The 22096-nt window shown below is 43.4% G+C and overlaps 1 protein-coding gene across 5 annotated transcripts; it reads left to right on the top strand.

Moving 5' to 3' along the window:
• The first annotated feature begins 3396 nt into the window (after nt 1–3396).
• Nucleotides 3397–21762, top strand: LOC106035104 (phosphatidylinositol 3,4,5-trisphosphate 3-phosphatase TPTE2-like). Of its 5 annotated transcripts, none has more exons than XM_066989658.1 (19): nt 3397–3507; nt 4481–4572; nt 6383–6460; nt 8752–8799; nt 9347–9508; nt 9874–9993; nt 12704–12803; nt 13428–13491; nt 14002–14066; nt 14678–14738; nt 14952–15033; nt 15117–15205; nt 16295–16356; nt 17352–17432; nt 18440–18545; nt 19215–19312; nt 19669–19764; nt 20171–20241; nt 21491–21762. In XM_066989658.1, exons 2-19 carry the CDS (start codon nt 4523–4525, stop codon nt 21591–21593), a joined length of 1536 nt encoding a protein of 511 aa, XP_066845759.1. In that variant the 5' UTR covers nt 3397–3507; nt 4481–4522; the 3' UTR covers nt 21594–21762. The 5 variants fall into 5 exon arrangements, with proteins under 5 accessions (XP_066845759.1, XP_047924248.1, XP_013035164.1 ...); XM_048068291.2 differs by lacking the exon at nt 3397–3507 and adding an exon at nt 3837–3982; XM_013179710.3 differs by lacking the exon at nt 3397–3507 and adding an exon at nt 3978–4114.
• The last annotated feature ends 334 nt before the right edge of the window (nt 21763–22096 follow it).

Consider the following 22096-nt stretch of genomic DNA (forward strand, 5'->3'; position numbering starts at 1 on the left):
TTATTGTTTTTTGCCCTGAATCTGCCAAGTCACATACTCTAGCCTTTTATTCTCATGATGCCTTACTCTGCAAGCTCTCTTCTGCCAAATTTGTGTTTCCCTGCTTAAGGCTAGGTCCAAGTAAATACAAGGCATACTCCTGCCTCTTGCTGGGATCCCAAATCCTGGTTAGCTGCTTAGGCTGGGGGTGTGCGTGCTGGGGGAAAGCCGGGGGAGTCATGGAGTGAGGGGCTGCATACAGCATGTCCTGGGCAAGGCTAGTCACCACAACACGAACACATCCCCAGGGAAGAGCACTGGTGGGTAAAGCTGGCATGGGGAGGGAGGAAAGGCAAAAGCAAGTTCTATTCTTGGGATGATTTAATTCAGGGGAACCTAATGCAGAACACACATAGAGCTGCAAAGAGCTCTGGCTGGTGTATTGTGGTGCATAGTGGAGGTAGTCTCAGTGGGCTCACTGGGGGGGGCTTGAGGGATTGTAGTACCCCTCTGCCTAGATTTGGGAGTCTGATCTGCTACATGCAAGGGCAAGCAGCAGAGACATACAACCAAGACAGTCCAGGGCACACACACGAACAAAATAACAGGTTCTGAAGATCTCTGCAGTCTAACAGCAAAGTGCCCAAACAGTTTATTTTCCTCCAGGGTTAGGCAAGTAATGTACAAGGAGTATTTTTTATTTTTGTTTTTAAGATCAAAACTTTGATGCTTGAAGTCTGCCTACACCCCCTGCAGGGTTCCTAGACCTTTTTCTAGATCCAGCCCTGATCAAATGTGATTAAGTCAGCCCTTATCTTTTATTTGAAAAGATGGACATCTTTGAGCTGCTTGACTCCCTTGTGATGAGGATTGCTTCAATTTCTTACTCACAGCATAGCTCTTCAATCTTTTTGCTGGAGTTGTGGCTACCAGAAGTAGAGAGCTGAGAAGACACAAAAGCCAAGTAAAAAGCACAGGCAGCATTTTCAGCCCGACATCTTTCTGTTTCTAGAGCCAAGGCTCTTGTTATGCATTTTGCCACAGAGCCACATGCAACAATCAGCTGCAGCTGGCTACTCCCTACTGCTACTCCAGGTGTTTTCAGTCACTTGTTTTCACAATACAGCCACTGGTGCTCTAAGTCTGATCTGCCGTGGTGTTGGTCACTGCTGTCAGGATGACTGTGATTTGCAATACATGAAAATTTAATCAAGAAGTGCTTGTGAGCTTTTTGACACATGCACACGTTCCTCATTCTGATGTCCCTTGGTGACTGTCGGTGGGTCTGTAAGTCAACCACGGACTTCTTTTAAAGAGGTTACATCGTCCTTCAGGTATCAAGGGCTGAAAAACAACATCCTGAGGCCCAGTGTACTGAGACTGATAGTGAATGTATGTAAATACAGCTTGCTCACTCATCTGCACTTACAAAATATTAGTTTTCTCAGTGCTAGGCAGCAGCTCTTCTGTCCGCTTTTCCGGTCTCTGTGTCAGCAGCAGACTTTATCACTGAGGCTTTTATCTGGGGGCATGGTTCAAAACAACACTACACAACATTAAACAACATAAGACTGTTCTCAATCCCTGCAGAACCTCTCTGGGAATGAACTGCTTAAGCATCGTTCTTCTTTTACAGTTATTTTAAGACCAGTGTGCTGGGTTTTCACCAAAGTAACGTGAACAAGACTGATTTTGTGTCCTTCTACCTCTTTAATCAAATCTGATTTTCTTGCTAGACAATTGCTTACAGAAGCAACAAAATACCTTTATTTTATCAGTAAAACTTATAATCTCATTTTCAAAATATGAATTAGTTTGTCAGGAATTATTTTCCATAATCCCATGTTGATTGGCATTATTATCATCATCACCGTGCTTCTTTATTATTTTAGTGGAAGCCTCTATCTAATCTGCTCTCATTTTCTTTGGGAGCAAAGCCAAGCTGACAGACTGTCATCATAAGGTCATCTGATCTACCTGCTTTTAACTGGCAGAGAATTGATCCCCCCCCACTTATCTCCATATTTCTGTTATCCTAAAACATAATAAAAATGGAATCATTTTTCTTGTCTGTGTCTCTTAGAAGTATCAGATATAAACGATCCATACTTACTTATTTTAAAGTCTGTCGGGTTATGAGATTCTGTTTACCACCATTCTCTGTTATTTTTGGAATTTAAAATATGTCATCACCTCTCTGAGATATGCATACTTTATCTGCTCCTACCCAGTATAACTGTATTATTTACTGAACGTTTCAGTCTTTCCTGTATTTTGTTGACAATTCTGTTACTTTACACTCATGAATAATTGTCCAGGGATCAGAACTGGATTCTGAGGGTTTTTAAATGTCAGTGTCATGAGTTAAAGAGCATAATATAATGAAAACCATCTACAAGTCATTAATTTAAAAAACACTTTTTTAAATGAAACTTGGGTCATGTTTCTACGTTTTTATCCACCAGCTGAGAGCTCAAACATCATTTTTATTAAAGCAGAAAATGGTGTTTCTACTTTAGCCATCTGACTTCAGAAGTTGTAGTTTTAAGAAAATAGATCGACCATTGGGAAACTCATGGAGACACATCAGAGCTGGCAAATCTGCTACAGCATCACCAGTGCTATAGGATTAGATGCACTGAAAGCAAAAATTATGGTGCTATCATGGGCAATAAATGAGAAAAATGAGAAGTTTATTTTTTATTTTTTTAATAATTATTTTTATTTCGAAGGGGAAGCTTTCTATTTATTCTGCTGTCCTGAACTGCTCCATATTCTCAGAATGCTCAGAACAACCTTGAAGTCCTAATAATTTTATTGCTTTGGGAATATTTGATGGTATTTTTATAGCTATAAAGCCTGTACTAGGAAGGCAACAACTTTAAGAATAATCGAGTGCTGTGTTCAGCTTTGGGCCCCCAGCACAAGAAGGACATCGAGGCCCTGGAGCGTGTCCAGAGAAGGGCTACAAAGCTGGTGAAGGGCCTGGAGCACAAGTCCTGTGAGGAGCACCTGAGGGCACTGGGGGTGTTTGGTCTGGAGAAGAGGAGGCTCAGGGGAGACCTCATTGCTCTCTGCAACTACCTGAAAGGAAGGTGTGGGGAGCTGGGGGTCGGCCTCTGCTTGCAGGTAACCAGTGACAGGACTAGAGGGAATGGCCTGAACTTGTGCCAGGGGAGGCTCAGGTTGGAAATGAGGAGACATTTCTTCTCAGAAAGAGCAGTCAGGCACTGGGACGGGTTGCCCAGGGAGGTGGTGGAGTCACCGTCCCTGGGGGTGTTCAAGGAGAGGTTGGACGTGGTGCTTAGGGACACGGTTTAGTGGGTGACACTGGTGGTAGGGGATGGTTGGACCAGATGATCTTGAAGGTCTCTCCCAACCCGAATGACTCAGTGAAGGCTGGGGCTGCTGCCGGCCACATCTGCCAGCGCTCAAGCTGCGCCGGCTGTGGGAGCCGACCCGAATCGCTCTCTTTGAGCTCCCTCTGCTGCTGAGCGCGCTGCAGAAAACCTGCTTCGGAGAGAAAGGGTGGGTGACACGGTGCGGGGCGAGAGGTTGTGGGGTGACACGGTGTGGGGCGAGAGGTTGTGGGGTGACACGGTGTGGGGTGAGAGGTTGTGGGGTGACACGGTGTGGGGCGAGAGGTTGTGGGGTGACACGTCGTGAGGAGACACGTCGTGGGGTGACACGTTGTGAGAGCGGGCACGGGGCGCCAGCGGCTGACGGGACGGGCTGGCAGGACCAAGCTCGCCCCAGCACCCGCGGGCTGCGCCCCCTCCTAGGACCGGGCCGGGGGGACCCCGGGTCTCCGGGGAGGCTCGGAGGGGGGCATCGGCCGGGCCCGGCGTGCGGCGGCCGTGGAGGGGCTGAGGGGAGGCGGGCGGCGGCGGCGGCGGGGCCGTCGCCATGGCAGCGGGCGGGCCCGGCCCGGCCCGGCCCCATTTTAGCCGCGGCCCGGCGGGGGGCTGGAGCGTGCCCCCGGGGCCTGGCCTCGCCTCAGCGGGTGAGTGGGGAGGGGGCGGAGGAGAGGGACGGGAGGGCCGAGCCTCAGGAAGTTTAACGCAATTTTCCGCTGAGTCCGCGGGCGGGTGGCCGGGCTCGACTTTGAGCTGGGAAGGCAGGCGGCTCCGCTGAGGTGAGGGCGGCGGGGGGCTCCCGAGGGTGGCCGGGGGCTGCTGGGCTCCTTCCCTTTCTCCCTCCCCGCCCCCTGTGGGGCCATATTCTGCCCGGGGAGCTGCTCTCCTCAGCGAGGCGACCCTCGCCTGCCGTGCCCATGGCTTCATCCCTTCCTCCGCCGCCGAGGTGGGGTTAAGGGGGTGCGGGTAGGTCGGGGGGAGCTGTGGGCATCCCTCCTGCGCTTCTTCAAGGCTGTGTTTCCTCCTCTGTGAGGAAAAAGAGTTGGGAAGGAAGCAGAAGCCTGTCCTTCAGTAATATGAGTGAAGCTACTGTAGGCACAGATGCTGGTACTCACTGTTGCTTGTACGGGTCTCTCTGTTATTAGATGTGCTTCTTCTAAGACCAGCAGAGCAACAAAAGAAACAAAATGACGACTGTGAGGTATGAACAAGGGTCAGAGCTCAAAGAAGCCTCAAGGTGAGTGAAACAAACTGCATCAGTATGTGAGTTCAGAACTCGTGCATGCTGTGTGCGGTTTTCTGCCTGGTTTCTTAATGCTTTGATCATAACAAAGAGGAGGCTTGAAGTTTATATACTGTATGGTTTCCTTTTTTTTTTTTTTTCTCCTTCCTTAAAATACTGTTGTTTGAGAGGGGTGCTGTGTATGAGAGGAATGTGCTCTTGTGATTAACTTCTTACAAGAAGTCAATTTTTTGCTAATCTTTACTTACAAATTAAAAACTTTGTTAAAGAAGTATAGGCACTGGTAGAGCTTAAGCTCAGGGCAGTAAGCCTTGCTTTCTTCTAGCCTCTGGAAGCCACTGTCAAGGTATCCTAAAGGTAGTGTCTAGCTCTGCTATCCTTACAAGTCTCAAGTTCCCTTCAGCTGTGAGTAGTTAGAGAAGCTTATGTTCTCTTTGGATAGTATGTGGGTAGAAATTAAGTTTTTCTAGTATGCCCTCATTTTCTTGTCTTCTACCCTAGTATTTAAAGACTAGATGTAGTAGCTTGTGGCAGAGAGCTTGTTATAGCTTGGGCAACAGGTGGGTGTAGAGTGCTCAGTAAAACAAACTCCTTCTTAGGAAAGCATTATCCAGAACTGAATCACTGTGTGAGAGCACAGTGAAAACAGTGTGCTTGTCCTTGATTTCTGTTTTCTTCTTGTGTTAGAGATTGGCCTCCTAACCCAAAACACTACTACTTCTCATTCTTATTGGGCTTTTTCCTCATAGTAGAGGATAACAAGCTGGCATTCAGTGCCCTTCATGTGTCTTCAAGGACAAGCAAGTGGTCTGCTACAAAAGTGCTGTAGCAGCAGAAACTTCTTTTAATAAGTGAAACATTTCTGCCCTATACTATGTGGATAACTCCATACTGAGTGTCTTGTAAGAACAGCTGAGAAGCAAAACTGCATAGCCATATATTTACAGAGCTTTGCTCCCTTTCTAGGAAAAGAGTGCAGATACTGGAGCTGGAAAATAGTGTGTAGACAGCTGCTCCTGTACAAGTAGTAATGATGCCAGAGGCAGAGCCACAGCAAACACTGTGGCCGTGCTATTATGCAGCATAGTATTTCTATATAGAATACTAAAATCCAAATTCTTGGGTTTGGATGTTACATTTTACTTTGTCTGAAATCATCTTGTGACCTTCAAGGCTCTTCAGGTGGCTAAACAAAATCTTGATCCAAAGAGACCCTGTTAAGGAAGCTATGGTAAGCAGCCCCTGCCAAGAAAAAAATGCTACTCCAGCACTAGCTCAGCTGCTGCCCTGCTCCTGCAGTTTCCGGTTTGGTATCCTGCTCTGCACAAAAACATCTCTGTGCTATGGCTTCTCCTAGCAAGCATTCCTTCTCTGAACAAGTAGCCTACTGTAATAGCATTAATATTTTCTGGACTCTGCGAAGTAATTTTGCATATCCATGTTTCTAGCAATTCCAGAGTCTAGACTGGACTCTAAAGGCCTCAGTAGACTCTCGGATGCCTTACTTCAAAGCCCTTTATCCTATTGCTGAACACAAACGTCTTCCTTTCCTCTCCCTAAAGAAAAACTTCTGAAAGATGGATTGCTAAGTGGAAGTAGGTCAGCACAAGCCAAGGGCTTCTGCTGTGTCAACATACGGGAAGCCTTTCTTCCCTTGGTACTGCTCATGTGCTCTGGCCCTGGTTGCTGTTCCTCACTGCTCAGCTGACAGTAGTTAATGTTACTGGTTCTGCAATAACAAAGGGTGGCAATGTATAAAGTTGACATCTGTATTGGTATGTGACTTGTGCTATTCCTTTGCCAGCTCTCCAACAGCAGAAGAGCCCACAATAAAGATTGATGATGGTCGTGACGAGGATAACGAACAGGACAGCTGTTCCAAGTAAGCTAATGATATACTAAATGCCTTGTTTACCCCCAAAAGTGAAGATGCCTGAACCAAAATGAGAAAGCAGATGGCTTGCTGGAGTAAGAGATAAGCCTTACTGATCTTGCTACTGATGCCTTGATACTTATCTTAATGCTCAGAGCATTACATCACTTGATACTGATGCTTGTTCTAGTACATAATAACAGCAAGCAACTTCAGGAAGCTGCTTCATGCTTATGGAGATGAAATCTCAGTCCAAGAGTTAGCTACAAATATATCACATAATGGAAAATGGCAAGCTTAAACTGCAGTGCGTAAACTTTCCCAAAGAAGTGAACTTGAGAGAACACAAGAACCAATGCTGCTCAGAAAATGAGGTGAATGAGTATCTGGGGCAACTGGCAAGCATTATGCCCTCAAGATTGAACTGTCTAAACATCCTGGTGATTTACTATGTTCTTGAAGCAGTTCCTTTTTTTTTTTTTTTTGAAAGTAACTGCTTCTCTTCTTACTAGACTAGATTACTAAGTCTTAGCATACTTCAATCTTAGTCGGGTCAGTGACATGCAAATAATGTTTCACTCTTCCTGCAGCTCGAGCAGTAAGATCAGGCCTGTTATCCCTGTTCCCTTAGGTGATAACATGGTTTTAGAGAATTCAGACCTTGGTGGTTAGAAATGCATTTCATAAAGGCTTTAAGCTAAGTAAACAAGCAAATGTTGGGCCATGTTCTCTTTAACTGACCTGGGATGTCAGCAGGCCAAATATATTTTTCGGTGTGCCTAATAAAGGTGCTTGTCCTTAGGTTGTGGAAGTTGAAGTCTTGGTGTACCTGGTATACTTACACTGCAGGATTTGCTGTATGAAGACATAAAACCACCGTTAGTGTAACTAATGCAGCGCTTTCCTTGGATACTAAGTGTTCCTAAATGGGAGGGGAACCTTTTACATGCTAGGCTGCCTTGAAGACAAGGCCTGCTATTACATTCTTGACTTAGATAGGGAAAGTGGGTACTGCAACCTGCTTAAAGACGTGGATGTCTGCTGGTTCATGGCTTTTGGACTTCAAATGTGCTAATAAGAAATGTGAGCTAACTCAGTGAGCCCAGCAAGATGCTTCGTCTTCGCTTCAAAGATGCTCAGTGTTGTCTTAACCTTAACTCACTAACTCAGTGTATGTACCAAGTGAAATGTAATGCTTAAACTACCCTAGAGAAAAAACGGTAACTCTGATAGGATAATTGGGGTGGAATATGCATTATTGAACCGATGAATACTTCCTGTAACAGTGGTATCTCCAGTGGTGTGGGTGGGGAGGGAAGTACCATAACTGTATAGCAGAAAAGGACAAATGTCACAGTACTGACAAAGTACTGGCAGATTCTTCTTGTGTCAGACCTTTCAGTAGGTCCTACTGTTAATGACATATTTGGAGGAGGTATTTATTTTAAGTGGTGAAGAAAACTCAGTGCTTATGGTAGTAAAGTAACCCCTAGGTTAACAAACTGGCAGTATGCTGGTAACTAATCTGTTAAACCATCAGAGCTTGGGGTATGCAGATAGTGTCTTTTATGTTAATTCTTGTTGTATAGCCTCAAGTGATTTGTACAGCTAATGAGACATAGCTCTGCAAAGGTCTAGCCTTAAACCAGAAGGCTTAGAGCCTACTGACTAGGGAACAAGTAGTCTTCCTTAGCTGGAACCCTGCTAGGGCTGGAGGTAATTTTTAACTGGAAGCATTTGGCTGCAGCACCTCATTATTTTTAAGAGGTACTGGTCTTCAACCTGAAAGACCAAACTGATTTCCTTCTAAAGGTAGAAGAGGGATTTGTCTTCCTCATAACCTAAGAGCACAGAGATGACAGTGTTAACAGGTACTTCTTCCCAGGCCTGAAGAGAAATCCTCTCATTCTGATACAATAACTAATATCTTGATCAAGATATTTCAAGAGATGATTATGCTTTAATCTTCGTCTTGATCAATAGCTGCTATGCGAATCTACTTGAAACTTGTTACTGGCCAGACTTGTAGTGTCATTGGAGCTGTGGCACTGAATAGTGTTGTCAATACACAGTACTGAGTTTCTAGGGGTTGTAGCTGATAAATATTCTTTTGTTCAAGTGACAAAAATGTTGTCTTCAAGTACTGCCTTAACATATTTCATGAATGCAACTGGAAAAGATCTCTTAAATCATGGGTATAGAACTCTGGAACCAAAGGAATGAACTTAGTACCAGTGCTCTTGTAGCTAAACCTGTAGCAAAATGTCCCTTGTCTTGATGCTGATTCTCTTCTCTTGCAGTACTATTAGGAGAAAAATTTCCCCGTTTGTGATGTCATTTGGATTCAGGTAAAACATCCATCTTGTAATGATATGGAAGGGGTGGAAGCAGTCTTTATTTCTAGTGTAAGAATTTGGAGAGTTCCTTAAGCAATAGGGACTCCAGCTTGTTCTTCCTGGGAAGTACGGAAATAAAATATAGTTACTTCTAAGGGACTGCATTCCGTCGTGAGTGGGAGGCAAGGTGAATATGCTGGAGGACAAGCTGATGCTTCTATGCCTTAAAGTGTGCAGGTTTGTGCCACTTCTGGATAGCTGTGGAATTATTGGTGTGTAACTACAGCTGAGTCTGCAGTAACCACACAGTTCCGTGTGGATGTTGTACTTTGCAAATCACTTCAGAAAGTGTGATTTGAATCCTTTGGCTCTTTATACAAGCAGGCCTTGATTTTTATTTATTTTATTTATATTATCTTTATATATATTTATATTATATATATATAATATATACACACACGAGAACCCACAGTTGGACCAGCTTAAAATAAAAACAGGGTTTGTGCCCTCCAGTCAGTATTTCTTTCCTTCTTCTCAAGTTGACTTATATTTTTTTCAGGGTATTTGGAGTTGCGCTTATCATTGTGGACATTGTAGTTGTGATTATGGATCTGGCTATCCCTGAGAAGAAAAGGGGCATTAGAGAGATTCTCGAAGGCATTTCCCTGGCTATAGCACTCTTCTTCCTCGTCGATGTTCTCATGAGGGTGTTTGTTGAAGGGTAAGACCTGGGCAAAGATGAATTCAGTGTGGCACATCCTCAAGCTAGTAAGGAAGCAGTACTTTGAGGTTGGGACTGTGAGCGTTGCTGGTCCATAGGCTAAGTTTCTGGTTATCTTCTCATGGCTATTGCCATTCTATAGACTAACCTGTAAAATGCTTCTGATCCAAGTGAGCACTTAAACTGTCAGTCTTGCTATGACTTGTGTTGTAGACCAGGTATTTTCTTAGTGGGTCCTCAGTGCTTAGTTTTCCGAAGTGTTTGTCTCCAGCAGAAGCTTTGTATAGGCTCTCTTCTTCCTGAACCTGGGCTTCAATCTTTGTTGCCATTCATGAGTGTTTGTCTGAAACTCTCCTTTGTTTCAGCTTCAGGAACTATTTCCGGTCGAAACTGAATATTTTGGATGCGTTCATAGTAGTGGGCACTCTGTTAATTAACCTGACCTACTCCTTCTCAGACCTTGCTGCGACAGATCAGATGCCAAGGTAAGAACAGTACGACAACTGTTAGATGTGAGCTCTCTTCCTGACAGGAGTCTAAGAATTTTCTTGGGCGTATCTAAGCTGGATGAGTGCATGCTAGATCACAAATGTAGCTACGATAGGACTTCACAGTACAGGTTTCTAAAGGATAGGAAGATTTAACTTTGGCCTACAGCTCTGTTGGAGCCTGTCCCTGTCTCAAAGGCAGCTATGATCTAAATGTATTTATTGGGGTGACTTAAAAATGAACAGTGAGGCCTGCAAATACCATTTCTCAAGTATTTAGGGATGAGGGTATAAGCAGCAGCCTGATGAAGAGTCTGAAGTAGAAGGTCAGAAAGAAGAGTTGGATTGTAATAGCAAATGGAACTGACAAAGTAGACAGTTGAGGAAGGATCTCTATTAGTGGATCTTGAAACAAATCTTGTTTCTTTCCCCTTGTTCCCCCAAAAGTCCCATGGTAACACATGCTGGATTTCTCAGCCATCCCCTGGGGAAGGGAATCATGCTACTTATGTGCATAAGCTGATTCAAGTCGTGCCTCCATCTGATTTCTGTGCCTCGCTCAGGCGATGTCCTTTGAGATGCATCTATTTGTGACGGAGGCAGGAATGCACCTCTCAACTAGTTTATCTGCACTAAGTTTGGATTACAGTGAGACTCTTGCACCAACCAGGGGAAGAAGTAGAGCTGTTCTTAAAAAAACAAACAAACAAAAAACTTAGTGGGTATAAGGTGGGAAACATTCCTCTAGAAGAAATCAACTCAGTCTAGTTATTGAACCCAAAGTTGGATGAACTTGAAGGGAATGCTAGCACTTCTTAATATGCCAGCCAAACTTCTGTTTCAAGAAGCAGAGCTATGAAAGCACTGTTTGCCTCTGACTGCTTTAGCTGCATTTGCAGCCCCAGAATCATAAAAGGCTGTTTCCCTTTTAACCCTTATTAAACACCAACCTGAGTTGAATGGCATATCTCTGGCCACAGTTCTCTAAAGAATCTCTTTTCCTTATGGAGTCCTGGGCTGTTAGTAGTAAGCCTGATCCTGCACTGATTCTTCCTGCTGGATGTTGGTGTGCAAGTCCCCTGTATTCTAACCTGCTGAATTTGGAGAGGATTTTGTACAGGCCCAGCATCACACAAAGGGTTTTTTTTAAAAAAAAAAAAGATACTCAGCTGAGACCTACTGTCTCATCCACGCAGCTCTTGAGGCCTTCCATAATGCTTTTGTTAAAGGCTCTTAGCCCTGCGCAGACCAAAGCATTACCACCTGGCATTAGATGGTATTTCAGAACTGGCCAAATATCAGACTTTGAGGAAAAAATACCCTTCCCACCTAATCCTCCAGTTGCATCCACAAATCTAACTTCTAGTAGCCTGCTTGTTTTTTTTACTCTTCTTTCCTCATAGCCCTTGATTCAGATGCAAACAGTAGCTGTAAAGCACTTCATCTCAGAAGAGCTAGTCTGAGCAGCTTTTATGTGGATGAGAGCTTGCGTGACAAGCCAAATTTGTGTGGCAGTCCATAGAGGTAACGTCCCCTGATGGAGTGATGTGGTGTCTATTCCTAACCTGCTCTAGTTAGGTGAGGGTTGGGATGAGCTGTCTGCTGACTTCTAAAAGGACACTCAAGGAATAAGGCTGGGTATCAGTTTGGGAGTTAATGCCTAACTAACTGGCTTTGTGAAGGCCAGAAGGCAAGCTGCTGGTATCCTGCAGAGCCACTTCTTGCAGCAGTGGTTCAGGCTGAGGAGAGGGGCTGTGGAGTCTTCGCTCTAGTGCTGGCTTGTCCTTGCCTGGCTGCTAGCTCAAGGCGACTCTCCTGAAACAACAGCAGGGTGATCTTGGGCTAGGAGTGAGCTGGGGAGAAACTGAAACTTGCCTCCAGGTGTCCAGGACAAATGTGTCTTGTTGGCTTCTGACAAGTTCTGCATCAATGGAGAGCACTCTGTTTTCAACCAGAGGTGGTGGGATAAAGCTTCCATAACACTTCCTCCCCCCCCCCCCACTGTAGGTATTCACCAGTATTCTTACCTACGTATATCAGGGCCTAAAACACATGTATGTGCTCCTTAAAATATATGTTCGTATACCTCCTTAAGGAACAGATATTGGTTTACACTAGTCACTAAGGGTATCCTAAAGCAGCTGCCCCTACTCAGGTTGTTTCTGTAGAGCTACTCACATAAGCATCTTGCCAGATCCAAAGTTCAATGGCAGTACAAAGTTTCTCAGCGAAACTTGTTCAGGTTGCTGAATGATTAAACAAAAGGTTTATAAACTGCTCTGTCCTCAGGTTTCTTATTTGAGGCATGATGTGTCTGGCTTGTTCAGCTTCTCTTTTCAGCTGTTTTTCATGTCTGGTTCCACTTAAATGTACTCTTAAGAATAAGCTCGAAGGAACAACAACGCAGTGATGATAACACTAACAGTGTCAAGGGAACTTAGTGCTTGCTGGACGGAGATACTGGGAAAGTCTATTCCAGCAAGTAGGTGTGCTTCCTAGTTCTGTTCCATGTTCAGAACTTGTGTCCCCAAACCCTTAACAATAAAACTATGGTATACTTCAAGCCTTGTGTTACCCTTTTTACCAAAATCAATGTGAGAGGTACTAGTTCAGTATGTGAAACAAAACTCTCTCTGAAGTAACTCTTAAATAGCTTTAAGCTTTGCATCTAAACTTAATGTATTTTTATGGTGAATCTCTCATCTAGAATGGTCGCTCTCCTTCGAGTTCTGAGAATTGTCATCTTAATTAGAATATTTCGCCTGGCCTCACAAAAGAAACAGCTTGAAGTGGTGACCAGGAGAATGGTAAGTTGGCCTAGTAATAAATCTAGGCAACTATTGTTATTTTTAATTATCTCTTTCTCTAGGAAGCCATCAACAGTGAGCAGCAAGACTGCCCACAGTGTGTTGGTCTGAAACTAATACTACTACAGAAGCAACATGTTGGTTTTGTCTCTGACAGGGTATTGGAGTTATGCTTTCAGTTTCAGTATAGCTAGCAATGCTTGCCTCTGCCTGAGCAAGCAGCTCCTTGACCTGGAAGACCAGTGTGTCAGGGGTTGTGACACTGTGGTGTGTCTTGATTGATAATTACTGGCTTGTGTGGTACACACACTGTTTTCCATCGTATGTGGGGAGGTTGGAGATTTTTAATGCTTCTGGCACTTATTTCATGTGAAAACAAAACAGCTGTCTGGTGTTGAAGCCCTATCCATTGTGAATGCCTCTGTCACTTTCGGCAGGGCACTGAAGTGAAACTTGGAGCTTTAAACCCAACCCCTTACACAGGAATAAACAGTTGTGGTTACGCTGCCCTTAACTTCCTTCCTTCAAGTTAGGGAAGTCTAGATTTTTTTATTTTCCCTAGTAATAGGCAGCACTTGTTGACTTGTGTTTTTTAGGAAGACTAACTCTGCTCCTTTTTCACAGGTCTCTGAAAACAAAAGGCGTTATATGAAAGATGGCTTTGATCTGGATCTCACTTATATTACTGGTTTGTAGAAATCCTGTAGCAGCAAATAATACTTTGCAGCATGTTACATTCTGCTAACATTGAGTGCTTCATATGAAGTACAACTTTTTCAGCAGACTACTGAAACTTAAATGTGAATTTAAATCAAGCCTACTCCTTTTCTTTAGGAGTTTGAAATCCGTGTTTCTAACCCTGTTCTTCTCAAGGGTTAACCTTCTGGTAGAGAGGGCGTACGTGCTGTATACAACGATAAAAATTCTCCTGAGGCCTAGGGAAACAGAGCTTTCGATTGACTTAATGTGTTTGCCTCCAGTTCTGTGGTGACTGCTTAATGGTAGCTTATGCTTCAGGAAGTTCTAGTGCCCTGCTCTAGCTATGCAGAATGCGGAACAAAACCTCTTGGAAATGGGTAGGTGGCTTTCCTAGCGAGGGTCAGTCACTTCATGATAACATGCTCTCTGTCATGTAGTTCCTACATCTGGGGAGGGTCTATCTCCCTGTTATTACATCTGACTGCTGTCTTCTCCACAGATCGTGTTATTGCAATGTCATTTCCATCTTCTGGGAAGCAGTCTTTCTACAGGAACCCTATAAAGGTAAAAACCGCTCATTATCAAGTTCAGTATTACTTAACAGTGTTTTGCTTCAAGGTTTGCACATGGACTAGATTATCAAGTCAGTCCTAGTCCTGCTGGCTTAGCTGGTTGGATGTTTAAATGGTGGTCTCCACTGTGCTGCACTGCTTGTATTGTAGTGTCTCAGCTGAGCCAAGCAAGATGTGTCTTGTTGTGGACACACTGGTGACCTGATGTCTGGCGGCTCTTGGGGAATTTAGCAGAACCAAATCAATTCTGTCCCAGGCCAGTAATAGTGTGAGGCATATGAATGATCTTACCATATAGGTGAAAAACATTTTAAATGTCTTCATTAAACACTTCTAATATCTAAATGTTAAATTAGACATTAAATCCCTCTTCAGAGCTCTTTTGCCTGATGTCTTAGAAACCTAAGTATGTAAGGCAAGGGATTTGGTCATGGTTCTCTTACACCAGATAGGAATCTGAACTACTGGGCTGAAAAGGCCTGTTGTCCAAGGGCTGTTTATAAATGCACTTGCTGAGTTCACTTTGGGGATGAGGAATGAGGTGGCGATGGAAATAAGGAGTTACACTAGCTACTCTGAACTTGTGTCTTACTATTGCTCTAGGAGGTTGCAAGATTTCTGGACACCAAGCATGCAGACCACTATAAAGTCTACAATCTCTGCAGTAAGTATGCTTAGTTGCTGACTGTACTGAAAAACTGCAAAACAGATAAACATCTCTTTAGAGTATGTTGGTGACAATACTAGATCTTCAAGAACTTTCTATCAAAAGTACTTAAAACACTGGTATAAGCTCAGACCAGTGGTCTTGTGTCATAAGCAACTCTGTTCCAAGCCCATTCCCCTTCCTGGCCTAACTCCCAAATTTTCTTTACAGGTGAAAAAGGCTATGACCCCAAGTACTTCCACTACAGGGTGGAAAGGATCTTTATTGATGACCACAATGTCCCAGCAATACAGTGAGTCTTGGCAAGAAATACTTGCATTGTGGTAGCTCTTTGTGGGTGCTTACTTTGACCACAGTAATCTTCCTCTTATCTAGGGACATGCTGAAATTCACTGCCAGTGTCCGTGAATGGATGAGTCAAGACGAAAAGAACATCATAGCAATTCACTGTAAAGGAGGCAAGGGTAAGACTTGTCATATATAATCCATGTATGCCATAAATTACCTGTTCTTATCCTAACATTTTTAGTGTAAGTGTAGTCTTAAACCATGGCATAAGATGGATTTAGAGCAACTTGACAAATTCTGCTGTTCTGACCCCTGACAGGAGGAACAGGGAGCTAGTGAAGCTGTTACTAGTAATTGTTAAGCAGCTGTTTTAGCTCTGCTAGCTAGTCACTCACACTGAATATCCTACACTGTAATATACCTCAGGCTTCTGAATTTCTGTGGGAATGGCCTAGGTGCTGCTGAATCCTGATTTCAGACAAATAAGAATAAGGTATCATGAGAAAGCATAATATAGTGTTGTGGGGGCGGGCTTGTGCAAGCAATTGCACATGAACTGATCCATGAGTGCTATCTGCAACCCATAGTAGCTCAGGAGCTGTTGAAGTGCATAGATAGCTGTGCAAATAAGCCAAGCGACCCTGCAAACATCCGCCACATCTCCAGCCACCTGCTGTTACTGCTACAAATGCTACAAGTGCTTGGCTTGAACCAGATGGCTGCAGAAAGGTTTTTCCCACAGCTGTAAAGCCTCCTAAGCTAAGCTCTATTTCCCAAACTGAACACTGAAGCTACCTGCAGGCCAAAGGCAGCCTGGAGAACAAGTGTAGGGAGGGGGTGATGACCTCAGACTTGAATTCAAGACTGAGACAATACTGGAACCTCTGTGCTAGTAGTCTTAATGCCCTACTTAGTAGGGTTGGGCAAAAATTGGGGCGGAGAAGTGACTCTTGAGACTTAGACTGGCATTGCCAGTGCTTTAGTCTGATCTGTTAGGGTGTACTTGACTCCATACCCTGCTAAATGGAGGATGTAGTTACTGGCCAACTTGTTAAAATATCTTAAGTAACACTAAAGAGTTGTGGGGACTGCTTCCAAGAAGTAAGTTGACAAACTGTGACTTCTCTTCGTCTTCCCAGAAATAGACACTTGACTATTCAAGTGACACCAATCTCCCATTCTCTATTGAAAGAGATACGACTTCATTTTTCACGCATAATCCCCCAAGTCTTATAGTTCAATCTCTTTTACTACTTTTACTACAGGTAGAACTGGAACAATGGTCTGTACTTGGCTAATAGACAGTGACCAGTTTGAGAGTGCAAAGGTAAAAACTAACTTTTATTTTGCTTCTTTCCATATTCCAAATGCCCCCTTTAGAATTTGTACAGAGTATTAGTGCATTTCAGCAATTAGTCGAAGTCTATAGCTGAAAAAGCATAGTGTAAACAACCTGTATTTTAAAAAATCTTGCAGTTCTTGCTACTGTGGAAACTCATCTCTGAAGAGTACTCTTAATCAGGAAGAACTGGTAATGTAGGATGCCAACTTTGAAGTGCTTCTTTTAGAGGCATAATAGACAGAGGATCTTGAGCAACTTGTCTTAAGCTATGGGTGCCTTCTGAACATGCCCTACTAAAGCCAGTGTCACTGTTTAAGTGGTCTTGTGTAATTCTCTTCCCTACTCTCTTACCAAGTGATGTGAGATGTCAAGACAAGACCACAGGCAGTTCATGATTATAAGAAGCCTTTCTATATATTTTGGGGAAAGGGAAGAAAGACCAGCAAGTCTGCAGTCAGGACTTATGCACGTGCTGCTTTGATACACTGTGTGTGGGATCTTGACCTGGAAACCTGGGTTCTAGATGGCCCTGATCACTCTAAGTAGCTTGAGCAGACTATATATCAGCTTGGTAACTTGCTTTTCTCTGATTTTCTCTGAGTTTGGTTTGTGGAGATGCAAACTAATGCTCAGCTTCTTTCTGCCACAGACCACCTGAGAAATGTATGTGGTTCTGTAGGAATTGCTTAATAAGCATATAGTTCTCTTCCTTCAAAGAGCTTTATTATCTCTCAGTTCTGGATGACAGATAATGTATCTGACTTCCTAACTAGTAATTCTATATTCTAGTTAAAATTCTAAAAATTCTATATTCTAGTTAAAAGCCTTCTTTTAGAAGATACCACAACAACTATTGCACACCTTGTATTCATTTATTGGAACTGACTGGTATGATTCTGGTCTGTTTTGCTATACACTGCTCAGGAAGGGGAATGGTGGTGCAACAAATGTCTTAACACTTGAAAAAAATCTCTGTGTAGGAAAGTTTGGACTACTTTGGGGAGAGAAGAACTGACAGAAGTACAAGTACTAAGTTTCAAGGAGTTGAAACTCCGTCCCAGGTAAGTCTGAGCAGGTCCATTAACAGCAGCCGAACCAATCCTAGCCTTGTGAGCACTGAAGCTGCCCCACCTCTCCTGCCTTGTTTTAGAGGCATAGGTTTCTGCTATATGCTTAACTCTTGGGCTTTCTGCACCCTTTCTTTAGGGGTTGGAAGATTGTCAGCTAGTTGGGTCGCATTGCGTTCTTCTCCCTTCCCTTGTTAAAGTAATTCCTTGTACTAATTCCTTAATATTGTGAAATCAGACTGGTATCTGGGATCACAATCCTCTTAAGGCTGGAAGGAGCACATTTAGTCCAACCCTGCTGCTTAAGCAAGGTGAGCTAGAGCAGGCTGTCCAGGATCATGTCCAGTTAGAGTATCTCCCCAAACTCTCTAGGCAACCTTTTGCAGTGTTTGACCACCCTCACAAATGCATGACCCTAGGAGACAACTGGGCTGTTCATCAGCAATGCAATGGAGCCTGGCCTGGGGAGAGGGCTGTGGTACTGCTGTGGTTGGGTGGAGGAATGCATCCTCTGAAGACAGTGTTCACAGGGAAACATTAAACGTGCTATTGTCTCAGACCACATCTTCATCTTGATTCACTGTATGCTGTGAGATGAAGCTGTTGGTAGAGGTACTTTAGTTACCAGTACAAAACTGAATGGAAGTGTAGCCACCTCTCAACGTGTGCTTCAAAATAAAAGCATCCTGGAGCTTTTTAAGAGGCAGAATGTTTAAACCTACAACAAAAAAAAGCTCCCTGCTTCTTGCTGAACTCAAAAGTACACAATTGTTCTTACAACACCAAATATAAATAATTTAAAAATGGAGGTGTTGAACTTGTGTAGAGTTTTAACAACCAGTTGTTTGAAATGTGAAGGGGAAAGAACAAGACTAATTTCTTGTTAGCCTTGGACTTGAGGTAGCTAAGAACTTGGAGCAGATCTACTTAATCCTGCTTCTACCTAGAATTAGATTGTATGGGGTTAACTGCATAATGTGTTTGGGTTTTTTGCATTACAGAGTAGGTATGTTGGGTATTATGAGATCCTGAAAAACAAGTATAACTTCAAACTCCCACCAGAGAGACAACTCAAAATAAAAAACCTCAAAATCTACTCTATACATGGTAAGAACTTTTGAATTTGGGCACTTCTCTATTTGGTAATGGTTTTGTGGTACAGGTAGCTGATCTCTGTACTGTCTCTCTTACTAAATCCATAATAAAAATGTAGGCTTACTGGGATATGAGAATTCAAATAGCACAGGTTAAAAACAGCCAAAAACCAACTCTCCAACATCTTGGAGTACAGCTGTCTTGTGTTCTGTCATTTTCTGTGTGTCTGCTAAAATGATGGCTCACATGCAACCTGCCTTGTTTTGGGAAGGGAATCAGTTATATCAGTAGGATTAGTCGATAAGGTTTCTCAGCCTGTTATAACTTTGTGTATATGTACTGGTAACCTTGATGAAAGGCTGAGTACTAAAAGTACAGCACTACTCATTCTAGGGGGTAAACTGCTAAACTGCTGTACTTCAGTTAGTCGAACTGTATTCTACATGTGCTGTTCCTGAGCCACCAGTAGGATTCGCTGCTACTTCAATACAGCTTTCAGCCACTCAAACTTGAGCTGCTTTCAGGTCTTGAGTTCTCTAAAGTCTGTAACAAAGTCTGTAGCAAGGCCTTCTTCAAAAGGCTGTTTTCAGTGAGAGTGATACACTTGGCTTTGATTACCACTTTGTTTCCAGGTGATGTTATGTGCTCTGGTACAATGTAACACTTTCTTCCTCTTCCTAGGAATTGGGAAAGGCAATGGAACTGATTTGAAGGTGCAGATAATAATGAGAAAGCAAGTTGTATTAGAATGTGTGTGTGCAACACAAGGAAACTGCAAGGTGAGTGTACTATGAAACTGTCAGCTTCTGTGACTCAGCGTTGTCCTGTAGAGGTTGGATACTGGATATAAAAATACCTTAATAAATGGGTACTTTAAATTGTGAGATGAAATAGCTAGCTTTGTTGAACAATAGGAAAAATTATATAAAGTAGTAGTAGTAGACTTCCTAAAAGTTGTTTAAACATTTAATAATCACTCTGACCTGAAAAGCTGAAATTGTTGTTGGCTGTTCTAGCACTACTGTTGTATTTCTATACCACAAATAAGTAACTTCCAATTGCTATCAATTGGTCCTCTGTCTCTGCAGCAGCTTTTCATAAATGCAATATTTTGTTTTGTGTGTTTTGTATCCAGCTCTTCTTTGACTCTGATAGTGACTCCGTAGTCATTGGCTTGGAAGACAGCCCTGTGATAAGTGGGGATGTGAAAGTCAGATTTGAATCTCATTCTGTAAGTACAATGGTGTGAAGACTGTCGCTTGAATTTGAAGGCCTGCAATGCAAACTGCAGCTGGGTCTTGGCTACCTCAGCTCTGTGGGGCCAAGTTTGTTTCTTCCCCTGCCACCCCTGCTGTGTGGGGTGGCCCCATTGTAGCAGCTGTAGCAACAGACATCTTAGTTGAGTACCTGCTGCTTCTAATGTGGGGCTCGTACTCTTTCATACTTAGTTTGAGTGGCCTAGTCCTGAAACAAACCAAGTGAAAATGGTGTTCTGGGTGTGATATTTGGCTTTTCAAGTGTACTGATTCTGCCACTGTTGCTCGTGTAAACCAGTCTGCTGGAGACAGGTGGGTGCTCATCTGCAAAAACAAGTCCAATGGCCTAACGGAGTCCTTAAACAGAGACTTTCCTTTTAGGATCTTCCAAAAGGCTATGATGACTGCCCGTTTTTCTTCTGGTTCAACACTTCCTTTATTGAAAATAACAGGTAAGTGAGCATAATGACTGCCTTTAGATCCTAACTTCTTGTCTGAGCAGAGCTGATGGTTCCTAAACATGGTGCTGAGAGCTGAAATAGCTGGCTAATGAAGTCAGTCGTAGCTTCTGTGTGGGTCTCTGATTCTCAGTCCAAACTTGTGAACCTGCAGTTGGCACATGCTTGTACTGTGCAAAGTGGTTTAAATGTGGGATTTATCTTAATCAGCTTAATCTACTGGGCTGTTTCCCAGTACTCTAAGTATTGTTAATTAACTGAAACTCCAAAGGTATTACTAACTGCTCAAACCTCTACAGTGCAACTGACAGAGGCTGGAACTTGAATTCAGCAGGCAAGTTAGGTACTAATGCTTGTGATCCCAAAGGAAAGGTTCTTTAACTTCCTGCTTTTCATGCCTTTGTCAAAGTTTTTTAAAAAAAAAAAGTAGCTTTTTCTAGTTGAGGCTAGAATTCCTGGGGGTGGTTCTGCCAGCAACAGCTGAGCTTGTGCTTCTTGCTAGGGGAGTGATGTAGAAATGCAGACGTGGGATCTCTTTATTCTGGGATCTCTTTATTCTGTCTTGGTAGACTGAAAGGAACAGGGAACTTGAAGTATCAGGTATAACTACTGTTCTTTCCATGACTGATATAGGACAGTTTTTATTTAATTCTTCCTATCAAAAGGAAGAAGAGAGTTAGCCACGAGTCTGCATTCATAACTTTAAACAGAATACCCAGAGCCAGCAATGCACTCTGCAGTCTAGGTGCAGATACCCAGTTAGACCCAACCAGTGGCAGGAGAAATGTAAGCCTGCTGTTTTGGCTCTGCAGTTGGGCTGTATCAAAAGCTGATGTGCTGGTGCTATCAGGTAATCACTAGAAATTAATTCAGTAAGCATTGAAAGGGGAGAACGTGGCTGAGCTTGACTGAGTACTGAATCCAATGCCCGGCGTTAAGAAAGTCAGTTGTTAAACCTACCACATGCATCCCATGAGAAGGCCTGGAGCTGGAGGTAACATTAATTCTGCTGTAACAAGCTTGTGTCTTGGGGCTCTAGGCAGGGGGAAAACCACCACCGACTGTCAGGTTGGTTTTATGTTTCTCAAACTACTTCAGATCCAAATCCCTGTGCGTGTCTGTCTGAATCTAAGATCTGGGGCATGTTTAATACTGCAGGGCTAAACTTGAAGTTTTTTTTGCTGTCTTGAAGGAAAAGCCTATCTTATGGGCTAAGACATGCTACTGAATCACTGTCTTTCAGGCTCTACCTTCCCAGGAATGAGCTGGATAATCCTCACAAGTCTAAAACGTGGAAAGTCTACAGTGAGAAGTTTGCTGTGGAGGTGAACTTCACTGAACCATAAGGGAAAGCTGAAAGAAGGAAAACACTTAAACTTGTCTCTCTTCCTGAAGACTCTTTTGCTGCTTCGGTAAAGCGAAGTGGTCTGGCTGTGATGTACTTAATGTATTTCTATGTAGATACAACTTTCTCAAATAAACTGACCTGAAGTTCTGTTGTGCAGAGCAATAATCCCCTGGAGAATTACTTAATGTCGCTGTCACGTTGTGCTAACGAGCTGTTGGATCTGTGTAGATGTGTTTACATACAGGTAATCCCTTCTCTACTACCTGGCCACTGTCTCTAAGCAGGAGCGTTCCCGTGTTGGTGGGTGGAGAACAGCAGTCTGGGGTGCTGCTGGAGTACCCAAGGCACCTTCCCCTAGCATCAGGGTTTCTGTACCGGCCCCTAGAATTAAGGGGATCTTGGAGGTGGAAGAAAAGTATTCTGGCACAGGCAGGTGAGCGTTCTTGTGTGGAAGTCTTGATGTTGGACTCCTCATCAGAAATCCAGTGCTGCCAGGTTTTG

The sequence above is a fragment of the Anser cygnoides genome, chromosome 1 (genome assembly GCF_040182565.1).
Source record: "Anser cygnoides isolate HZ-2024a breed goose chromosome 1, Taihu_goose_T2T_genome, whole genome shotgun sequence".
NCBI classification, from domain to species: domain Eukaryota; kingdom Metazoa; phylum Chordata; class Aves; order Anseriformes; family Anatidae; genus Anser; species Anser cygnoides.

What these genes read in the sequence shown, in the direction of transcription:
- LOC106035104 (XM_066989658.1), top strand. Translation starts at nt 4,523, where the DNA reads ATGACGACTGTGAGGTATGAACAAGGGTCAGAGCTCAAAGAAGCCTCA. An exon ending in GAACAGGACAGCTGTTCCAA is followed by an intron (nt 6,461 to 8,751) that starts GTAAGCTAATGA and finishes CTTCTCTTGCAG; the next exon opens with TACTATTAGGAGAAAAATTT. An exon ending in GTGATGTCATTTGGATTCAG is followed by an intron (nt 8,800 to 9,346) that starts GTAAAACATCCA and finishes TATTTTTTTCAG; the next exon opens with GGTATTTGGAGTTGCGCTTA.